Raw genomic sequence first — 16,283 nt, 5'->3', positions numbered from 1 at the left:
GACCACAGGGTTCGAAGTGCGACCTCACCAGTCCCAAGTGCAGTCACTGCCCTGATCCTGCTGGCCACATTCATCTCTTAATTCAATAACAAGTCACAGCTCTAAAAATCTTTTCTTTCATCTCTTCAGTTAACAGGGTTATTCCAGTTTACAGTCAGACTGGCTTCAGAGACAGAAGCTCGTTTCACCTCAGTGGAGAGGATTGACCACTATATCAAGGTAGGACTGCATTCAACTGCCTGTTGTGACATTTTGTGTTGTTTGTTACGTTGCTGGCCTCAGCCATAGGCTGCCCTAGTACAGAATGTACATTCCTGATCTTGGAAAGGCACTAAAGCCTGTGCTGTAACACTGCAGAGTGAGTTTGTTTTGTGAAGCACATGTATCAGCACTGGGGGGCTGAATGGCCCCAGAGCTGGTAGATAACTAAACTTAGAGGCATTGCTAGGTTTACATAAGCTATTTGGAAGTTTGCTGACACTCACAGTAAAGAGTGGGGTGTGTGAAAGGGGTAACCTAGGGATTCAAAACATTATTTTACAGCAAAAGGATGGTGTTCTGGCATCCTTCATTCCAAACCTAGTGGAATTCCTTCATTTAAACACAGATAACTGTTTGCTACTTTATCTACAAGTAATTCCACTTCAACCTAATAAACCTACTTTATCACAGCTGTCTTATGTAACATATTTCTGTATGCTTGAAAAGTCAAGGGAATGCTCTTTCTGCAAACATGAGAAATGTGCCAGGCTAAATGCTTAACAAGCTGCTCTGATTATCTGTAACCCTTTATTTGTAACTGGGGTTTGTGTGTGCAGAACTGGGAATAGGTCAGTGGGGAAAGTGTAGCCAGGAGAAAGCCTCCTACTGGGTCTGGTGTGTGAGGTGAAAGGCTTTTCCATTTAATGTTTCCTGACTCAGAGGGAGATAGATTTATTTATTTGGTAAATCTGGGTTATTTAGTAGTTGATATTTGTAGTTTTTTTAAAGTGTGTGGATTCAATCTACAGGTTAAAAAACAGAAGACAAAAGCCCCAAACCTGCTCACTCCCCCGGTTAAATAAATCCTCTGCAGGCATCTAAGTAGAAAATTTCTGCATATAGAAGACTTGGTGGTCACACAAGTTGACAACTATTGTGTCTCTCACCGGGCTGAGATGGGTTTATCACAGTCAGGCCCTTAGTGGCAAAACCTACAGTTGTAGGCTGTTGTTTGGGGTTTTTTAAAAGTTATGTCACTCATTCTATATCACTATCAAGCAACACTATCTGGGATTTTTAAAAAAAATTTGATCTCTAGACAGCCACTTATGGAACTGTAAAAGTAGTTTGATGCTGAAATGAAGGGTGGGTGGCCAGTGAAACACCATTCAGGTCCCAGGTCTTACCAAGGCCCAGGCTTGGCTTTTTTCAGTGGGGGCTCAAGGTTGCTGTTTTGAGCACCAAGCTCAAAGAATGGGAGCACTGTCATAGCAGATGGCTGTTTTTCTCTCAAACCCTTGGCGTACAATTAATCTGCCTCTAACTAGATGTTGCAGATGTCCACAGCTGCCATCCCTGTGGGATCTCTCAATGGTCAGTGTAGGAAATGGGTGTCTCTAGAGGGCAATTTATTACCTGTTTGAAGTATTTATATTAGAATGAGACAAATCACACTCCAGAAATGCTGTTTTATAGCATTTGTAGAGATCTCTCTTTCTAGAGACTATAAAGAAGTTGTCATGGCCTGGTTCAGTTACATGAGGTGAATCCCATGATAGGATTGCTGCCATTCTTTGAGGGTGCTTGTGCCAAGTACGGGAAAGTGACCTTGACTTCACTGTAAACATGCTATAAAGCCTTGTGTTTCGCTTTCAGAGGTTCTGCTTTTCTGTTTAATCTGTGAACTTCTCCATAAGGGACAGAGTGAAATAGCTAAAGTGAGCAGGCTGGAAGGGACTGACTCAGTGATTCAGTAGGACAGGGGAACATGAGGAGGAGAAGATAGAGGGTGGCATTTAATGTGTTACTTGGACATTCTCTTCTGTGTCAAAATCAACAGTGGTGACCCTGGTATGGCATAGAAAATGAGGCATAGAAATGCACCAGATTTTGCATCCAGTCTTTGGAGTGCCATGAAACTCAATAGGATTGTGCTGATGAATAATAGGCCTAAAATACGTTTTGAATTCCATTGATGAAAACCACTGTTGTATAGAAGGACTGATGTCATTACTGAGGCAACAGGAAGGGAATTAACAGTGTGGTCAGTGTAATACAGCAAACTTCTGGACCACTGGGCCCACATCCAGCCAAGCAGCTCATCATGAAACTGCCATAAATGATCTGGGCTGAGTCTGCAGGGAAGAACTGCTGAAAGCTGCAGCTGATAATTTTCCTTTGGTGCTTTGTTTACTGGAAACTGAACTTCTGTGTTTTTCTTAAAAGACACTTTCCCTGGAAGCTCCTGCTCGAATTAAGAACAAAGCTCCTCCTCTGGACTGGCCACAGGAAGGTGAAGTTGTTTTTGAAAATGCAGAGATGCGGTACCGAGAGAACCTCCCTCTAGTACTTAAAAAAGTGTCCTTTACCATCAAACCGAAGGAAAAGATTGGCATTGTGGGGAGGACAGGCTCAGGTAAGGAAAAACACTAAGCAGAGTTAAATTATTACTTGTACAGAATGGATTGGGGCAGTCATTGGTTCTCCTGTGTTGGAGCAAGTTGGTTGTACGGGAGGGGCTTAGCACTCTGTCAGTGGAGGTTTCCATTCATGTCTGTACATAAGGAAGATCCCTGTAAAGAATAGTGAAAACAAGTTTCCATTTAAAGCACAGGGATATCCTACTATGCTTGAGCCAGTATGTTGATTGTATTTAATTCCCCAAACCACTGACCAGCATAGATCGGTGCCTGCAGTGTGCTCATTGCAGCTTGTCTGACTCTTGAAAGATTCTGTACTGATGCTGCAAGCAGGTTTGGCTCTGAGCCATCTCAGAACTCTGTAATGTGAAGAATCCAAACCCCTGTTTGTGAGATGACTTAAATCAACCTCAAAATGAGTTTCTAAATAAGTAATTTATATTGCTGTATTCGGTTTTCATGGCAGGGTTTTGGCAGTGGGGTTGGGGCAGTACTCCAGGCATGGCTTTATTGAGGAGAGATTAGGAGCTGCCCCCACAATTGATCAGAAGTTTAAATGCTGAACCTCAGAACTTACCAGAGCATTGTTTGCCAGGACTTTTTGGTATTTTGAAACTTTTCATAGATGTGGACAGCTTTTAAAATGCTTTCTCATCTGAAAACCATTATGATTCTGTAGAAACACTAGTCATGTTTTTCCTGTCTCATTTTTAGGGAAGTCTTCCCTTGGAATGGCACTCTTTCGTCTCGTTGAACTGTCTGGAGGCTGCATTAAAATTGATGGAGTGAAAATAAATGACATTGGCTTGGCAGATCTTCGGAGCAAACTCTCCATAATCCCTCAGGAACCTGTGCTGTTCAGTGGCACTGTGAGGTTAGTGAGGCCATAAGAAGGCAAGAAGGGACTGCTTATACCTGAAATGCAGTAGGTGTCTGGTGAGATGGTGGCTCTCAGGCATCCTAGCTTCTATTCTAGTTTTGAAACAAAAAACCACAGTTGAATGATTTTAGCTGGCCCAGTGCAGCACTGGCTGTGATCATCCTGTATGGAAGTCTTGCTTCCCTTTATATGCGGTTGAAGTTTTAGTATATTTGTCTTCCATCTCTACTCTTGTTTTTTGGCTCTTCTAACCTCAGTGTGCTGGGAACATCTGATTTCCCTGGCAAGGAAACTGTTAGTGGAAGGCCAGATGGGAATCACCTGTCTGGATAAATTAGCACACTGTTGCTTTGCCATTCATTGCTGAGTTAAAATTCTCCTTGTTTTCTGCTTCCCCTTCCAGATCAAACTTGGATCCTTTCAATCAGTACAGTGAGGAACAAATCTGGGCTGCTTTGGAAAGGACTCACATGAAGGAGTGTGTAAGTATTACGTGCCCTGGGAGATGGAGGCTTGCATTTGACTTCCAAAGCAACATAATCTGTTAGTAGTTACTTTAGAGGTCTTTTTCTAAGCTTTCTCTCTACATTTCCCCCCCTTGTTCTCTGTGCTTTATTTGACCAATTTTTTTTTTCTTTTTTCCCATGATTTTATCAGACTGCTACTTTTGGTTTTTTAGGGACATGCCATATTCTGTGGGGTTTTTTTAGTATATAGAATGGCAGAGTGCTGCTTCATCAAGGGATTCTTAGGGTGTTAAAACATTTCAAATTATATTTTTCTGTATGTGCCTGAGGTGTGCATTCTACATTTCCATTTGTGACTGTACATGTCACATGTGCAAATTTATACTGAACTTAAAACCTGCCCTTTGCAAGGCCCTCTGCAGTAAATCTTGCTGCCATGACATTTCCAGTTGTTTTTCATGTAAGCCAGGTGGCAGGCATGGCTGCAGGAATTCCTGCAGGGACTAGGTTCACTCTTCTGCTGGTGACAAAGATTGTCTGGAGATCTGTTTGTGTTTATAAGATTTTGTGCAGTGCTCTGAGATTTGCCTCTTCTTTCCCACACAGGTTGCACAGCTGCCTATGAAACTTGATTCAGAAGTGATGGAAAATGGGGAGAACTTTTCTGTTGGAGAGAGACAGTTACTGTGTATAGCTAGAGCTCTGCTGCGGCGTTGCAAGGTGAGCGCAGCAGGGAGAGAAATAGCTAGAGATACCAGAATTATAGGATGGAACAAGACTTCTTTTTTTTGTGCTGGAATCTTTGTCTGTCAGAGGAATCATACCAATGATTATTGCAACCCAGAAAGGTGCAAGGTTAAAACAAACAGGAAGGTATCTGCAGCCAGCTCCTGCAATGTCCTGCCATTGAAAAGGCATTGCTTGTAAGTACTAAGAGTAGTGTGTCAGACAATCATTTCTTCAGTGCCCTGTTACTGGGAAGCATCAGATTCTTCCCTTCCACCTTTTTGTGAATATGAGCCAAGTGTTTTTCTTCTACATGGTGCTCCACTAAAATGTGGTCTCCAAGTGGAGTTTGGGACCATGCTATGCCAACCAAGTGAAAGATTTTGCAGGAATGAAAAACAAACAATTACAGTGAATAAGGACTTTTGGATTGAGATTGATCAGGATTCTGGTTTTAACAGCCTTTTCTCTGAAATGTGACATATCATAATATTTTAAAGTTCTGCATCTGTTTTTAAAGTCAGACTACTCAGCAGAAGTTACTGCTGTCTCTGCAGTACCTGCACAAAGCATGTCAAGTTCAGCTTTGACAAGAAATCAGTCCAAATCAGTATGTCTACAGGGAAGAAACTTTTTACCCAGTGCAAGAAAGCTATTAAGCCTAGTCAGTATTGACCCATTCCAGGAGGAATGTTACCACCAGGGATGTGCCAAATCAATTTACTGGTAAAAATTCTGTTGGAGATTCATCTATGGAATATAAAATTGAAAGTAGTGGAGACCAGAGACCTGGGTCATAATCCAAATGTAGCTCTAGGATGTGACAATAAAATGTGTCATCCATAGGCTTTGTTGAAGGCAATTACATAGAGGAAACTGAAAGGGTACTTGTAAAACCTGCATTTCTGCCCACAACTCTGTAAGGATTGCCAGTTGTGACAATGCTTTGCTGTGGCCATTCTGCCCACTCCTAATGTATTTTTATATTCAGAGAGGGAAGGTGTGACCATGGGTAACAGCCAGGATTCTGTGCTGCTTTCAGATACTGATCCTGGATGAAGCAACAGCTGCTATGGACACAGAGACAGACTTACTGATCCAGGAGACCATCAGAGAGGCATTTGCAGACTGCACTATGTTAACAATCGCTCATCGCCTGCACACGGTCCTGGGCTGTGACCGGATCATGGTGCTAACGCAGGGACAGGTGAGCAGGGAGGTGTCTCTGCCCTGGTCTGCTGGTGCCATGTGTGCAGACTGAACTGAGGGAACAGCTGCACTGCAGAGCAGAAAATCCTCTGTTCATTCATATCCTTGGTAATAATAGTCCAATAGAATCAATTGCTGCCTGTGACAAGATCAAAGATGGCAAAAATGTTTTTCACACCAAGAAAGTACTATAGAATAAGTTCTGTCTTTAATAATCTCTTTGAGGCTTCCTTTGTAGATCAGTTCTGAGATGGGTAATAACATAAACATCTCTGCTGGGGCTCAGTGGCAGCTTCCCATTACATTACTTTCATAAAGCCCTGTGCCATCAAGCAGACCTATGGTAGATACTTTACCTGTTTTTCAGGCTTCCATTTGGGAGCCATGAACAGTGAAATGCAAGTACATTGGGCAAGGCTCTTAAAGGTAGAGAAGGCAGAAGCCTATAGCATCTGCCTCTGCCAGAGCCACCAGAGGTTGCTTCCTGTTGGGCTAGTTCCAGTTTTTGAGCCAGTTTGAAGCATTCCAGGTTACAGCATCCTTAAATGCAGATACTTTCACTGCCTGGTGTCTCACCTAAAGATGAATGTTGTGTTTTCCATTCTTTACTATCACATCAAGTCCAAGGGGTGGAAGTCAATTCTCTGTTGAATTTTACTGACATACTTTACCTGCCTTGTTTGGTTTCAGGTAGTGGAATTTGACACCCCGACTGCCCTTCTGGCCAACGAGAACTCGCGCTTCTATGCTATGTTTGCTGCTGCGGAGAACAAGGTTGCTGTCAAGGGCTGAAATTCAGGGCAAAGTCACTTTAATTTTGGAGAGCTACACTCCCTGCCTGTGGCAGGCCAGCTCTTCCTCCTCCTCGCAGATTATTGTCTTTTCATCTTTTAATTTTTAGCACAATGTGTCAAGCCAGAGAGTTTTTAAAACCATGTCAGAAGAACTCATGTTTTTATTATTGTATTTATTCCATACTACTAATTTTTTGTTATTAAATGCACTCTACAAATGGCTCAGGGAGCCATAGTTATAAATGTATCAGAGGCCTATAATGAAGCTTTATACATGTAGCTATATCTATACATAATTCTGTATATAGCCTATATTTACAGTGGAAATGTAAGCTGTTTATTTTATATTAAAATAAGCACTGTATTAATAACAGTGCATATTCTTTTCTATCATTTTTGTACAGTTTATGGTACCAGAGATCTGGCTTTATTGGACTGTATCAGACAATGTTTTGTCTTTTACAGTTCGTCTTTTCCTAGTGCCGGATTTTCTGCGTGTCTGAGTGGAAGTGAAGCTTTGCAATAGTGTCCTTTATTGTCACATCTTTGTCTAGCGCAGCAGAGAAGAGCTCTGTGGTGTAACTATTGTATTGTAATTTATCAGAGCTAGTTGGGCCATAGCTAACGTTCACCACAGCAGCGGCTGCTGCTTCCCATGATGCTTTTCCAAAGCAGCGTTTTTAGTGATCTGAATGGAGAGCCACTCCTGGGTCACATTAAGGCCTTGCATTTTCTCAGTGTCCTGACACAGTATTTCTTACTGTATCAGCAGAGTTTATTTTAATGCAAGCAAGCCCCAGCTCTTCCTGCTTCGCTGATCTAACACAACCAAAATCTTACTGTTTGTGGAATGATCTGTAACAAATTAATCATAAGGTTCAAATTGTACCCTGTATGCTGGCAGGAAAGCCTTTTCAGAGTTGCTTCAGCTGACTGACTCTTAATCTTGAAGCTGCTAACACTCCTCAGAGGTTTAGGTTGGCTTTCACTGGCATGGGTAACACTAACTCTTTGTTCTGCTCACTTAAACTAAGATTAATCAACATGGATATTTCCTGATTCTTTCTTGCACACTTGTTAAGGAAGCAGTCCTCGACCCCACGTCTTCTGGAACCTTAGAGAGGTTCCTGTTGATCAGGATGTAACACTGGTGTAGGACATGGTTTTCTTACTGTAAATGACCTACCTCAGGTTACTGGGTCCTGCGTAGTGCGTTGCCATGATCACTGTACGCCATCCCTGTTTTTTGGGACCTGTGGCCCGGGGGACACAGTCGTTCCTGTGATAGCCGTGACTTATTGAATGGTCAGCGTTGCATGTCTTTGTCAACTTGGACATTTTGTAGCCTTAGCATGTTTGCAAAATGTCTCATTGAGGCAGAAATCTGAAAAGTAAATAAAACTATTTTGGGTTTTGTAAATTTTATTGGCTTAAGTGGTTTGTTTTGGGCACATAAAGAACTTTGCACCTTTTTGAGCCTCGGGGAGCATGTTTGCAGGCTTTTTTTTTTCCTCTTGTCATGCATCATGGTCTGATCTTTCTTCCTTTAGAGTAAAGGTGTTTCTTTAAAAGTGTAGTGAGTGATTTTTGTGCCCTCCAGCATGGGGGTAGCTTGCAATACATATATGTTGAGTAGTACAGGGAGTAATAATTTATAGTGCAAGTATTCAAACCAAGTAGAAGGGCTGAGGTCAGGTGGAAGACCTTCTTAGGCTCAGATTTTCCATTTTCTTTACCTGAAAGCACTGCTGTATATAGAGTGACATGACTTGCAAAGTCACAGAAGCATTTCTACCTACCAGTACCACAGGCAAATTGTGGCATTAACAGAGCTTGCACTGTAGCTTGAAGTAGCACAAAAAGCATTGTTGTGGTTGTTCTTAACTCTTGTCCAAAGCAAGAATTAACTAGAACAGACCTTGCCCTGCTCACAGGCCTGGAGTTTACCCCATGAACTGCAATATTTCCCTTGAAGGAAATGGGCTAATGTACCTGGTTATGTGTGCTGCTGGGGTCAGTGTGTGGCTTCACTTTGCAGCTAAGGCTGAGCTAATGGCAGTCTAGGCAAAAGGGGAGACATCCTGATCTTATCCTCCTTCTTCTTCCAGGCTGGGACTTCCTCTTCCCTTCCCGATGCCAGCAGTGGCTCTTGTGTGGTCCCGTTCAGAAAGCTAAGTTGCTGAAAGCAGGAATGCTGTACAAAGGAGGAGACAGGAAGGCACCACCCACAGGAAGGGAGGTGAAGTGAGGCTGCTCTTTTCAGTAGGTGCTGGCTGTAACAGTAGCATAGGTGTGAGAGGGAACTGCTCAGTGTTCACTGCCCCAAACTGCTGCTTCCCAGTTACACTTTCCTAAAGAGCTGAATCTTTGCTGCAGCTTTGGCCAGCTGAAACAGCTCAGCGAGGTGTCAGACAAGGGTCTGCGATGGAGCAGGTGAACAGTCACTTGTGAATAGCAGGGATTAGCTCAACCATTTTGTTTAACTTTGGCTGCAGCACTGTTACTTTGGAATTAAAGACAGAGATTGACAGAAGGAAATGTTCTTTCTGTTGTGATCACTTCTGCTCTTCATTTGGCACTTGTCTCACAGGTGTACTCAAGTGTTGCTGCTCACAGGGGGAGCTGTAATTTTTGAACTGACTTTCATCCTGAACCACAGGAGCAAGCTGAGGCCTGGCCAAGGGCCCTGTCATTGAAGTGGAAGGAAGAAACATTAATATTTACAAATCTGACTGAAATATCTGTATTGTTGAAGCATTCTGCAAGATGTTGATGATTGGAATGTTCAGGAGTTGGATTCTGCTTTAGAATTTATAGTATGATATCCAGAGAAGACTTCATCCTATGAGGAATAGAATAAGACACAGGGATTGGGACAGAGGCTTTCTTTAATGAGATCCTACCCAAAATAGCATGGAGATAGCAGATGCTTCTGTTCTGGTTTAATATCAGCTGGCAACTAAGCCCCACACATTCCTGTGGGATGTGGGAGAGAATTGAAAGGATGAAAGCGAGAAAACTTGAGAGTTGAGATCAAGACAGTTTAATAGAGGAAGCAGAAGCTACAAAAGCAAAGCAAAACAAGGTATTAATTCCCCACTTCCCATGAGCAACTATCTCCACGAAAGCAGGGCTCCATTTTGTGTAATGGTGACTTGGGAAAACAAGCACCATAATTTTAAATTCCCCCTCCTTTCTCTCCAGCTTTTTTAATGCCATATGGTCTGGAATATCTCTGTGGTCAGTTGGGTCAGCTGTCCCTGCTGTGTCCACTCCCATCTCCTTGAGCACCCTCAGCCTCCTTGCTGGTCAGATGGGGAACAGAACTGTCCTTGGCTCTTTGCAAGCCCTGCTCAGAAACAGCTATACAACATCCCTGAATTATCAACACTGTTTTCAGCACCAACCCCAAACACAGCCTGATACCAGCTAAATTTTCTGTGAAGAAAATTTACTCTAGCCCAGCCAAAACCAGCACATCTTACAGCAAAGGCTGTGGCCCAAGACCAGCAGGTGTGCAAAAGGAGAGAGATTTGCCTGGGATAACTGGTTACTGTATTGTTCTCTGGAATATTCATTACATCAGTTTTGCTTATTCTGTCCAAACACTGTCAGTGCCGCTGATTACTCATCTTATCTGTCTGATGAGTGGACACACTGTACTTGCTTGGGACTTCAACCAAAGCACAGGTAGGATTCTTCTAAAAGAACTGTGGAGTTAAAGTGCAGTTAGATTGGTGTAATCAGGCCCTAAAGTTGTCCTGGCTTGAACACTTGAGGACATTTCACCCTTATCTGTGGTGAAGGTTGTGCAGGGTCAGACCCTGAGGCTGCTGGGGCTGTGCTTTGCCCACCACCTGTAGATGAAAGCCATGTCAAACAGGCTTAGTGCATCACTCGAAACAAAACTGGAGGGAGCCAATTTTTTTCAAAAGGCAACTGGTATGAGTGTGAGAAGGTGTCAGAAGGATAAAAGCAGGACATTTGATTTATTAAAGGAGGATGTAGACAGCAAAAATGGCAGGAAAAAATGTTTTTCTTAGTTACAAGGGGATTTATTGTAAAGGCAAAATTTCTTTTTGAAGGTGCTTAAAAAGAACGCTAAGAAAGTGCAGGGTGCTGTACGCAGCAACCAAAGAGCCTGAGTGCTATCTATCTTGTTATTTTTTACTGCAACTGTAGCATATGCTTTACTATATATATGTGATTACACAAAGGTTTTCTTTAGCTTCAGGTTGGTGGAGGGTGATACTGTGATTTGTTTAACCCTTGGCTGAGCCAGTAACTGCAGCTACAATGTGCTGAGGCCACAATTTGTGCCTCTGGTGTGATGATACAGTGGAAACTGAGCTGGAATTTGGTGCAGAAGCTGCAGTTGTTAGTGTAAGGCTTGGGAGGCTTTCAGAATGTACCACTGTGGATTCATTAAACCCACAACCATGTGAGAAATGTTCCTGTCTTGTCCAAAATATGTGCCTTGAAGCCTCATGAGGCAGTGAGGTAGGCTAAGCAGAACAGTGAAAATTAGAGTGAAAATAACTTACAGAAGTGTCATTACATGGGGCAGAGACTGCACTTCTCTTGGGCTGGTGGGAGTGCAAATCACAGTTACTTGCACACACCTCCTTCCTTCCAGCTTGCTGACTCCTGCTGTTGCCACGCAGAGAAACAAGTGCTTGTACAAAGCTGATAACTTTGTGATTTCTGCCCTTTCCCATTTAGGAAGGCAGCAGTAGAGGGTGTGTGATTGATTACCTCGAGTTCTGGGGAAGATAAAGTACATAATGTTTGAGCTAGGCTCTGGGGCCAGTTTGCAGTTGGAGGCAGGAAACTACGGGCAGCGCAGCGGGGAGAGAAGGGATTAAGAAAACGGGTATGGGGGGATGCAGGGAGAAGGGAGGCTATTTAGGGTTAGCTGTGAGCTCGGTGTGGGGGTGTGACCAGGAAGAGTGAGGAAGCCAAACTAGTGACCGGTGGGATAAGGGTGTAAGAATCAGCCCTGCTGGGAGCCGTGGGGTGGAGGCTTTGGGGGTGTTTGTGGTGGAGCTGGGGACGGTGAAAGTGAGGCACTCAGGCGGACAGAGCGGGCTGTGAGGGCACAGGAGTGATCCGAGCGGGTTGTGGTGGCCAATAGCCGTGCCCAGAGCAGGAGCGCTGGGATCGGTGTGTCCGGGCCAGGCCCCGGGGCTGGGCTATGGGAGAGGAGGGAAGCTCTGCGTGGGCCGCTTAAAGCTGCCCTGTGAAAGGGGCACGGCTGGACGGAGCCGCTGGCGCGCAGGGTGGGCGGCACGCGCGGACACCCACGCCTTATGAGGAAATGAGGGAATGAACGAGTGACCGCTGCTCTCCCGGGTGCAGTGCCCGTGTCCGGGGCTGTCCCGGTACCCGCCGCTGTGTCCGGCCGTGCCCGGGCCGGGCTAAGGCGCCCCGGGGCGGGGCGGGTGCGCGCGCAGCGGGGCCGCCCTCGAGCGCCCCTCGGCGCCCCCGCGGCGCCCCCCGGCGGCCGCGCCCGCCGCTGCTGTCCGGGCCCGGGCCCTGCGCTCCCTCGGCCGGTCCTTTCCGCCTCCCCCTCCCCGCCCCGGCCGCTCCGGCCGCCGGGGCCTCCCTCCTCCCCGCCCGCCCATGGATTTCACATAGCAGCCGCCGCCTCCGCCGCCGCCTCCTCCTCCTCCTCCTCCTCCTCCGCCGCTGCCGCTCCATGGCGGCTCCGGCTCCGCGGCCGCCCGGCCTGTGCTGCTGCCGCAAGGGCTCCGCGGCCGGGCCGGAGGCGCCGCCGGCCCCGCCGCCGCCTCCCGAGCCGCCGCCGGACGTGGCGTCGGCGTCCAGCTCGCAGCTCTTCAGCCTGAGGCACCTGCACCTAGGGCTGGAGCTGCGGCCCGAGACGCGAGCGCTGGCGGGCTGCCTGGTGCTGGAGCTCTGCGCGCTGCGCCCGCAGCCCCGCGCCCTGGTGCTGGACGTGCACCCGGCGCTGCGCGTCCTCTCGGCCGCTTTCCGCCGTGCCGCGGCCGGGGAAGCGCCCTGCGCCTTCGCCTTCTCGCCCGCCGAGGCTGCCGCCGCTCCGGCCCCGCCGCCCCCGCCGCCCTGCCCGCCGCCGCCGCCGCCCTGCGCGCCGCCCTGCGCGGCCAGCCCGCCCGCCACCGCCACCTTCCTCTCGGCGCCCTGCATCGCCGCCGGACCGCTGCCCCCCGCCGCCCCCCCGGGGGACCCGCCCGCCGGCCCCCCGCCCGCCGCCGCCGAGCCGCCGCCGCCGCTGCCCCTCTTCGCCCAGCCGCCCTGCTCCGCCTGCCCGCTCGGCTTCAGGGTGGACCCCTTCACCGACTACGGCTCGTCCCTCACCGTCTCCTTGCCCGCCGCCCTCCAGCCGCACCAGCCCTTCCAGATCATCGTCCGCTACACCACGGCCGACGGCCCCGCCGTGAGTACCGGGCGGGGGTTGTTAACGTAGGAAACCGGGTCCCGGGGCGGCTGGCAGAGCCCTCCCGTGCCGCCCGCCCCTGTCGCACATCTTTGCTTCTGTTCTAAGTGACCGTCGGGGCAGCGCCCCGGCTCCTCAGCAAAGGCGGCGGGAGGTGTCTCACTGCCAGCCTCTCCTGTCCTGTCCCTGGCCTGGCAGCGCCAGCCCGCCGGGCAGCAGCATCTGTTCTCTGCCCGCAGGGGCTCTCAGCACTGCCAGCCCCGCGGTCCCCCGCCGCACTCAGCAGCGGTGCTCTCACCGACCCAGACTCTCTCCCTCCTGTCTTCCTTCATCGCGTGGACCCCAAGGCTATTCATTCCCCCTCACTCTAGTAATTTGAAAGTTTTGGTTAAGGACATTGCAGTTGTTGGCCGGGAGAGTAAAAATTTGCAAACTCCTGCCTCGACTCAGTCCTTCAGGATAAATTATGTCATGCACAATGTAGGATTTTCCCTGGGGGTTTTGCCAACTGCTTACAAAACCAGGCCTTGCACAGCGAGGCTGGTGTTCCAATGAGCCATGGTCAGGAGCTTTGAGAAGAACTGGGGTGACTCCACAGGTTCCTACAAGTTATCTGCTGAAAAAAGGATGAGAAATGGCCCAGAACACGTCTTTGGATGTAGCCATGGAGGTGCTTCCATGTCTGTGGATTACCTTTCTTCAGCAGTGAAATGCTTTGTAAATTCTGTCGTTTCCTTTAAACCCCTGCTATTTAGAAGCAATTTTATTCCCAGCCTTTTAGGTGCTGCATATGAGATCTTGTGTTTTTAAGTTATAACAGTGAAAATATGAAGTTCTCACTGGAACATCAGTTCTGTTTACTGCTGTACAATCTGTTCAGGTTGGAAATTAAACTGCGGTGATTTTCATCATGTGGTTCTTGAATCTGTTTACAAAAGAGATGGATTTTTATAAGAGTCTTGCAACTTTGTTACATCTATGTTGCCTAGATGCAACATAGAGGAATTGTCTCTCAGTACTCTTGATTTGGTGTTCCTGTTGCGCTGGTCAAAACCAGTAAATGTGTGGATCTATTTGACTTTTACAATGTATTTAACAAGAGCAGAAATTGAATAATAAAAGCTTCTTGCAACACAACCCACAGGAAGTAAATAGTAGGCCTTTCCTCCTGATAGGAAAGTCTTGCTGATTAGAATGTGTTTTCTGGGTGTTTCTCTGTCATTTTAATACTACATGGAAGATCACAAAAGTAATTTCATCCTTGGAATGATCTGGGTAGTCTTAATACATTGGCTCACTCGGAATAGTGAGTTCCACATGAAGACTTTTATTGACAGAAGTTTCCTGTAGTCATATGGCAACTTTTTAATGTTCTAGTCTTTCCCTAAAAGTGCAAAAATGAAGGAAGGTTCTGTCACTTTTAAAGTCCAGATCCACTTGGATATTGTTCCTTTTCACCTCTGGAATTCCTGGCTTTAGTATTTCCTTGTACAATACTCTGCCATGTAGCTCACAGTGTGTTCAGAAGATTCCATTCATTATTTTTTTCCCGGGTTTGTGAAGAAACCTTTTTCTTTTGTCCAGTCTCTGCCTTGTTTATGGTGAGAAGGCTTTAAAGCTAATTTGGCATTGCTTTGTGCTCTGAAATCGTTCTCAGTCTCGCTGAGCCACACCTCCCAAAGTACATGATAACGTGCCTTCCTCCTCTTGAACAAATTGTTTTATTTTAGGCCAGCCTGTGCTTTCCCCTGCGTTTTGCCAGCCCTGTTGCCAAAGGGGCAGCCTGTCCTGCTGAGTCTATGGAGAAGTGATCTCAGTATGACTGGAATAGTGATCCGGCTTTGGGAATGTGAAAACCACTGGAAGGTTCAGGGGCACTGATTGACGTGATGTTCATTTAGTCTCACCTTGTATTTATGTGTTGTCTCCTTGGCCCCACATGCAGTCCTGTGTGGATGCTGGAGGACATTTCTTCTATTCCCTCTATTGTTGTCTTGCTCCCCATGGATCAGAGGTGAACTGCCTGTTCTTTACACTGTTTTTTGAAGTCTTTATTGTACCTTTAACAGCGTGTCCTGCTTCAGCTGAAATGAAGCTGCAAGGCTCATGTCAAGATTATTGATGGTCACAGCATTGGAGACGTGCACTGCCCTTCCCAAGTGATACTGGAAGGCAGTAGCAGGCATGCTCACTGACATAAATCCTACCATGTTTGTTCACGCTCTGTTGTAGGTTTTGGCTGGTAAAATATTTGTCCTCGAGTAGCACCTGTTGTAGCCCTTCATGTTCAGCATGCTGAGCTGTTTTGTTTGGATCCAAAGTGATTTGGTGCTATTGTAGTGCTCTCTGTCATTGCTGTTTTTTGGCCCAGCCCCGCACTTTAACAGGGATGAGTAACCCATATGCTTATAAGGGTCAAATGGTTTATACTCATGTCTTGTAAATATCCTGGCAGTCCCTTTTCTCTGTCAGTGAGGCACAGATTTACAATGTCAGAACCCTCTCTTATAAAAGTTCTATTTTCTTTGGCCATTCTAGGAATGTATTCTCTTTAGGTCAGGGTTTATTTTCTGTGGGACCTTTATCATACTTGTGGGACCTATAAAGCAGTAAATACATGTTACAGTGCAGTGTGAATGTGTTGGCAGTAAGATCAGCAGCAGAGATAGTAGTGTTTAAAATTGGAAACCTGTTGTCTTGATAGACTTGCTTTGAGCCATCTGGACATGTTATTTGACTGTCCCATTATTTCTCGTGTGGAGGAAGAAGCCAAGATCTTTGGTTGTTTGATGGACATTGAGAGACAGCTGAGAGATTAAATCTGCCTTTCACAGAGCATTCCAGCTCCCTGTGCTGTTAGGAAACCATATGCTCAGTACATCACCAGTTTCCATCAGAGGCAAGACTGTCACAATCATTGTGTATCTCTCCTGGTGTGGGCTGAAGGCACACAGTGATCAGATATATCAGGGACCACAGTGATCAAATATATCAGGGACAATAGTCCTGTTCTTCCTCTCCTTCTCCCCCATCCCTTACTTTGTGGTAATACTCTTGTGTGATATTTTCTTTTTTCCTTCCCTAGAGAGATAAATCTGCACTTATCTCTTGCCCACTGTGTCATTTCTCTGATTTGGCAGTGCACATCTTAACGACAGTGCTATTTTCTTT

General features: G+C 46.4%; 1 protein-coding gene across 12 annotated transcripts in view; it reads left to right on the top strand.

The window, feature by feature from the left end:
• ABCC5 (ATP binding cassette subfamily C member 5) overlaps positions 1 to 16,283 on the top strand; it is a 67,505-nt gene that overhangs the window by 35,524 nt on the left and 15,698 nt on the right. For 9 of the 12 annotated variants that reach the window (XM_059855631.1, XM_059855629.1, XM_059855630.1 and 6 more), the window contains 8 exons: positions 130 to 219; positions 2,428 to 2,617; positions 3,336 to 3,495; positions 3,905 to 3,983; positions 4,575 to 4,688; positions 5,737 to 5,901; positions 6,594 to 6,677; positions 8,806 to 11,146. In XM_059855631.1, coding sequence (XP_059711614.1) covers positions 130 to 219; positions 2,428 to 2,617; positions 3,336 to 3,495; positions 3,905 to 3,983; positions 4,575 to 4,688; positions 5,737 to 5,901; positions 6,594 to 6,677; positions 8,806 to 8,880 — 957 coding nt within the window. In that variant the 3' untranslated portion in view covers positions 8,881 to 11,146. Of the gene's footprint in view, positions 1 to 129; positions 220 to 2,427; positions 2,618 to 3,335; positions 3,496 to 3,904; positions 3,984 to 4,574; positions 4,689 to 5,736; positions 5,902 to 6,593; positions 8,118 to 8,805; positions 11,147 to 12,270; positions 13,113 to 16,283 lie in introns of those variants that run through there. The other 3 variants (XM_059855640.1, XM_059855632.1, XM_059855637.1) reach the window with 3 other exon arrangements.

The sequence above is a fragment of the Haemorhous mexicanus genome, chromosome 10 (assembly GCF_027477595.1).
Source record: "Haemorhous mexicanus isolate bHaeMex1 chromosome 10, bHaeMex1.pri, whole genome shotgun sequence".
Taxonomy (NCBI): Eukaryota; Metazoa; Chordata; class Aves; order Passeriformes; family Fringillidae; genus Haemorhous; species Haemorhous mexicanus.
The sequence above is the reverse complement of the archived record's forward strand: the minus strand, read 5'-3'. Positions and strand labels throughout refer to the sequence as shown.